Source organism: Phocoena phocoena, chromosome 5, assembly GCF_963924675.1.
Source record: "Phocoena phocoena chromosome 5, mPhoPho1.1, whole genome shotgun sequence".
Taxonomy (NCBI): domain Eukaryota; kingdom Metazoa; phylum Chordata; class Mammalia; order Artiodactyla; family Phocoenidae; genus Phocoena; species Phocoena phocoena.
The window spans coordinates 139,516,502-139,523,114 of record NC_089223.1 but is presented as its reverse complement, the minus strand read 5'-3'; the positions used below and the strand labels follow the sequence as shown (position 1 = coordinate 139,523,114).

General features: G+C 47.7%; 1 protein-coding gene across 4 annotated transcripts in view; it reads left to right on the top strand.

Annotated features, from left to right (window-relative positions):
• The first annotated feature begins 5,892 nt into the window (after positions 1-5,892).
• Positions 5,893-6,613, top strand: part of PIGG (phosphatidylinositol glycan anchor biosynthesis class G (EMM blood group)) — a 39,633-nt gene continuing 38,912 nt past the window's right edge. For all 4 annotated transcript variants that reach the window (XM_065877540.1, XM_065877539.1, XM_065877538.1 and 1 more), the window contains exon 1: positions 5,893-6,046. In XM_065877540.1, the coding sequence (XP_065733612.1) occupies positions 5,893-6,046 (154 nt within the window). The remainder of the gene's footprint in view (positions 6,047-6,613) is intronic.

Genomic DNA, 6,613 nt, shown 5'->3' with positions numbered 1-6,613 from the left:
ACGGGCTTCAGTAGTTGCCGCACACGGGCTCAGCAGTTGTGGCTCACAGGCTTAGCTGCCCCGCAGCATGTGGGATCTTCCTGGACCAGGGATCGAACCCAAGTCCCGTGCATTGGCAGGTGGATTCTTAACCACCGCACCACCAGGGAAGTCCCGTCTTGGGTGTTCTGGATGACCTGGATGTGGTAGAAACAGTGGGATTTCTAATTCCAGTTTTCCACATCAACCCACCAAAAATCTATTAGAGAAATTAAGAAAACAACCCCATTTACCGTAACATCAGAAGAACAAAATACCTAGGGATAAACTTACCCAAAGATGTGAAAGACCTGCACACTGAAAATGTTATGACATTGATGAAGAAACTGAAGACGTAAATAAATGGAAAGATACCCTGTGCTCATGGATAGAAAGAATTAGTAGTGCTAAAATGTTCATTCTACCCAAATATACATATTCAATGCAATTCCTACAGAAATGCCAAAGGCATTTTTCACAGAAACTGAACAAACAGTCCTGACATTTGTATGGAACCACAAAGGACCCCGAACAGACAAGGGGATCCTGAGAAAGGAGAACAGCAGCTGGAGGAAATTCACTCCCTGACTTCAAACCATATTACGAAGCTACAGTAACCAAACAGTGTAGAAATGACACAAAAAGAGACAAAGGGGCCATAAGAATAGAATAGAGAGCCCAAGAATAAGCCCACACACATGTGGTCAGTTAATTTATGCCAAAGCTGCCAAGGACACACCCCAAGGAAAGGACAGTCCCCTCAATAAACTGCCTGGAAAATGGAACATCACAAGCCAAAGGAGGACACGGGACATGGCACCACACACAGAACTCACTAAAACCCACAATTCTCCACATCAAGCCCCTCCTCTGCTGGGTCCTCTGAAAACAAACACCCACCCCAGGCAGTCAGCCAGGCAGTCAGCACAGCAAGCTTCTCCCCACTTTTTCCTCACCTTTTTCTCCCATGGAGGCACCTCCCAGCCAGTCCTGAGGAAACCGAGCTCATCTCAACGTGGATGCAGCCCTGCATTGTCCCGAAGCCAAATCCTTGGAGGTTCCTGAGGAGGCCAGGCTCCTGTCAGCTGTGCACAAGGCCAGCCCTGTGTGCAGAAAAGGCAGGTGCGCACTGGTAAGAAGAGTGGGCTTGTCACCCTGTGCTGGCGAAGTGGGAAATGCAGGCTGCACCCACTCCCAGTTCAGAGGAGACCGAGTTCCCTGCTGGCCGTCCTGCTGAATTCACTAATGTGTGGAAATTCAAACATATGGCAGCAAATATGCCATGACTTCTTAAAAAATAGGCATAGAACAATCAGAAACCATATGCAATGAAATGAATGTAGACACAGACTTTGCAACTTACACCAAAAGTCATTCCAAAGTGTCCACAGACAAATTTAAAATATAAAACTATAAAAGAAAACATAGAAGAAAATCTACATGACCATGGGTTTGGGCACATAGATCATGAGGTTTAACTTTTAACACATAACACAAAAAGCCAATGCACAAAAGGAAAAAAGTTAATAACATGTTCTTTGTAAATTAATTTTTTTTATTGAAGTATAGTTGATTTACAATGTTGTGTTAGGGCCTCCCTGGTGGCGCAGTGGTTGAGAGTCCACCTGCCGATGCAGGGGACACGGGTTCGTGCCCCGGTCCGGGAAGATCCCACATGCCGCGGAGCGGCTGCACCCGTGAGCCATGGCCGCTGAGCCTGCGCGTCCGAAGCCTGTTGCTCCGCAACGGGAGAGGCCACAACAGTAAGAGGCCCGAGCACCGCAAAAAAAAAAAAAAAAAACCATACAATGTTGTGTTAATTTCTGCTGTACAGCAAAGTGACTCAGTTATTATACACATATATACATTCTTTTCCGTTATGGTTTATCCCAGTAACGTGTTCTTTATAAAATTAAAAATTTCTACTTGGTGAAATGCCTTTTCCAGAAAACTGAAAAACAAGCAATAAACTGGGAGAAAAATATTTGCAAAACACATATCTGATAAAGAATTTGTACTCAAATTATACAAAGAACTATAAAACAAACAACTGCATTAAAAATGGGTAAAGATCTGAATAGATGTCTGGCCAAAGAAGATAAACAGATAATAAGTGGATAAAAACACGATCGACATCATATACCATTAGGGAATCACAAAGTAAAACAAGACAGCGATACGGACCTATGAGAACTACTAACCTCCTCCCACAAGGACGACCCTGATCACTGGAGGGTGGGGAACAACAGCTCTCCTTCATCGCCGATGGAACGCGTAGACGGCCTTGAGATACAGTTTGGCAGGATTTTCCAAAGCCAAACAAGTCTCACACCTTGAGATCCATCAATCACACCTTCAATATTTACACAACTGCTTTGTAAGACTCTATCCAAACAAAAACAAGGATGCTATCGTGCACAGAAGCTCCACCCATAATGTCTAAACCTAAATGGAATCAGGATGTCTTCAGGAGATGAATGCATAAGCAAACTGGGGTACATCCATGTGAAGGGGAGCAAAATGTGAAACGCCAAAATACGGAATTTCTAGAGACCCCAAAGAGATAAAACAATTTTTCAAAAGAAATTCAAAGTTGGAGGGTCACACTGCCCAATTTCAAATGTTAGTACACAGCAGCGGTAAATAAAACACTCCCCTCTCCTGAAGTGTGGGTGCCACACAGTGGCTTCATCCTAAAGAAGACACACGGTACAGACTTAGGGAAAGAGTAACTTCACAGTGGGGAAAATCTGACAAACACTACCTGAGCCAGAAGGGCAAAGCTAACATGAACAGTGATAAGTTGCCCTGATGTATGTTCCCACGATATAAAGTCACAAGAAAGCACTTTACCCCTGTGATCTGCTTCCTCAAAACCCATGACCCCATTTTAATCACAAGAAAAACACCAAGTAAATGCCAATGCGGGACAATCTACGAAATACCTGACTAGTCCACCTCAACACTGCTGAGGTCATAGAGGGAAGGACAGTGTGAGAAAATGTCAAAGCTGAAAACATACTAAAGTGACACTATGACTCAATGCCATGGGATACCCTGGATGGGATCCTAGGACACAAAATGGGAGAACGAAGGGAACCCAAATAAAATATGGAGTTTAGTTATCAATAAGGTACCCATATCTGTTCGTAATTGTGACAATTCTGTTGAAAACTAGAGAAAGAGGAAAAATTAAAACTCAAGAGAAACCTATTGCATCAAACTGGAAATCCACAGGAAATTGGTGATTTCCTAGCAAAAACACACAATAACAAAATACATGCTAAAATAAGGAAAATACAAACAGACCAACTCGCCTCGCGGGCACTTCCTTCCCCTGCTGGCTGTCCTCTCATTATTCTGGATTCTCACTCCTGGACAGCAAAGGAAAAGGAACAGAGATGTTCAGCAGCCCCTGTAAGGTCTGACCCCCACCCAGTGTCTGCATCTCCCCCAGCCATGCCCAGCTGAATAATGACGCACTGCCAGAGGGATTCCCAGGGATCAGATTCTGTGTCACCCAGGAGTTTTGTTTGTTTGTTTGTTTCTGGAGTATAGTTGCTTTACAACGTTGTGTTAGTTTCTGCTGTCCAGAAAAGTGAATCAGCCTTACGTACACATACATCCCCTCCCTCCTGGACGTCCTTCCCATCCAGGTCACCACAGAACACCAAGTAGAGTTCTCTGTGCTATACAGTCGGTTCTCACTAGTTATCTATTTTATACATAAACCTAGAACATCATAGTTTTAATTCACAGAAACGTCAAAGGCTATTTAGGGAGGCCTATGTGTCTAGGAGTCAAGGGTGGCCTCTGGCTAGCAGCTAGCAGGAAGCCAGGGCCTCAGTCCTATTGCTGCAAGGAAATGAATTCTGTCAACAACTGAGTGAGAGCGGAACTGGATCCTTCCCCAGTCGAGACTCCAGATGCAAACATAGCCCTAGCCAATACCTCGAATGCAACCTTGCAGAGGACCCACCAAGCTATGCCCAGGCTCCTCACCCACAGACACTGAGATCATAAATCATAAAACTTAGTTTTAAGTTACTAAGTTTGTGGTATTTGTTATGAAGAGATATAAATCTAATACAGACTGTATTTATTTGCTAGGGCTGCCATAATAAAGTACCACAGATTGGGTGGCTTAAGCAACAGAAATTTACTTTCTGACAGTTCCAAAGGCCAGAAGTCCAAGATCAAGGTGTTGGCAGTGTTTGTTTCTCCTCAGGCCTTTCTCCTTGGCTCCTAGATGGCCACCTTCTCACCATGTGTGCACATGGTCTTCCCTCCGTGCCTGTGTGTCCCAATCTCTTTTCTAAGGACACCAGTCACATCGGATTAGAGCCCACCCAAATGACCTCATTTTGACTTAATTATATCTTTAAAAGCACTGTCTCCAAATAAAATCACGTTAAGACCTACTGCGGGTTAGGCCTTCAATATATGAATTTTGGGGAGCACCCAATTGAGCCCATAACAAGAACCACTGGAAGGGAGAAGATGTTTTTTGTTTTTCTGAGATGTTAGCAAAGTGTGGAGATTCAAAGCTCAGGCTCAGAGTCAGACTGATAGCTCTGAATCTTGGCTCTGTGGCTGTTTAGCTGTGTTACTTTGGATATGCTACTTTACATTCTGACATCATTTCTTTGTCTGCAATAAAAAATAATAAAACTACCTACTTCAAAGGGTTGTTGTGTTAACCAAATAAAATAATCCATTTAAAGGGCTTGATCTAGTGCCCGGCAGGTGATAAACTAGATAAACCTCAGCTGTCATTAAATGGTTATTATCAACATGCATGGTTACTGTGTACTGGTGAGAAGGTGGTAGAAGCTTAAACTGTCAGCGTCAGAGCTTGGGAAAACTGACTCGTTATAGACTCATCACATTTAAGGCTCGGAGACACACCTTGGAGTCTGCCTTGGACCTAGTCTCCTTAAAGGACAGCCTTAGAAGGGAGGTCGGGTGCATAAGCCTTAACAAGAGAAGGCTCTGGGGAGGAGGATGTGAAGAAAGCAGGAGAAAGCAGCAGGGATGTGGTCTTAGCTTAAGACTACCTTCAGCTTCATTCCAGAGGAGCTCGGAGCACAAATAGCCCGAGTCAACTCTCTTGGAGGCAAAAGAGCTGGGCCTTTATACTGCAACCCCAGTCAGTCATGAGCTCCAGGCGTTTGGGGAGTGGTAACTTCCAGGGCGCAGCAGTTCCCCAAGGACAATTAACTATTCAGAGAAGGGGGTGGCTGTGAGCTGTTGGCCCCCAGCACACCCAGAAGCCGGAGATGGAGGCACCAGGCAGTAAAGGGGTCTGGATGCGGCCCCAAGAAAGTCCCGGGGTCCAATCCCGCACAGGGACACCCAGACCCAGGAAGTCTGCTTGCCTTCTGGAGGTCACTTAGCGAGGTAACGGCAGCCCAACTCGAAGCCGTGGTCGGAGACGGCGTCCTCTGCACAGACCTGCCCAAGACACACGAGGGCTCTCAGGGCGATGGCACCTGACTCAGCAGGCTGCTGAGGAGCAAACGCGGCAAAATGCGTGACAGCTCCTGGCAGGAGGCACGGCACACAGCATAGACTCCATAAACCCGAGACAGCCGGAGGGGCTCAGACCTTAACACGGGGCTAGCGGTGCCTTGCCGGCAGACGCCCCAGAAGTACACGAGACGCCCGTGAGATCAGGACCGCCCCGCCCCGGAAGCGCCCGGACCCTGGCGCGTATTTCCGGCGCGACGGCAGACGCGGGGGCGCCGGGCACCTGTCCTGACCTCCAGTTCGCGCTTGCTCGGAGGCGGCTCCCTGGAGGCGGAAGCCGGTGCTTTTGGGCTAGACGTGACTTGGAGTCCGGGAACCCGGATCCCGGCCCGGCTGGTGGGCACGATGCGGCTGGGCTCCGGGACCTTCGCCGCCTGCTGCGTAGTGATCGAGGTGCTCGGGGTCGCGCTCTTCCTCCGAGGATTCTTCCCGGCTCCCGTTTGTTCCTTTTCCGGGACGGAGCACCAAACAGAGTCCCCAGCGCCCGAACCCTCGGCTGGTATGGACCGCTCCCCGGGCGTCTCTGCTCCCCGGGCCCCACTCTTCCCGGAGGACCCTTCTTATGAGCCTCGCCTCTTGGACTTCTTCCCGCGGCTCCCGGGTGGTCTCTTCCATTCTGGTCCCCATCCCCTAGGGTCCCCTTCTTACCGTTCCAGCCTCCTTTTATGTATCCTACAAGTTTGTGGCAAGCACCACTACCAGCCCTACTAAGATCCTCCTCCCTGGTCACCGCAAAGTAAGATCTCCATACCCGTAAAGAGTAAGCGTCTCCCCAGCTCTACTCATCCAGTGACACCCCAACCCCCTTCCCTGAGCAGATGTTTGGGTCACTCCCTGTTCCAGGCACCCTTTTTGCTCAGGAAGACACAACAGATAAGATTGCTGCCGACCTCTCGTGTTTTCTTCTATGGCATTCCTCCAAGACCCCGTTTTTTCCAGTAGTTAAGACCTCCCTGTCTAGGCCCCTCCCTAGCCCTCACCTACCCAACAGTATATCTTAGGTAAAGGAACTCACGTTTTGGATCAAATCCACACAATACCAGCTACTAACCATGGAAGGCAGTTT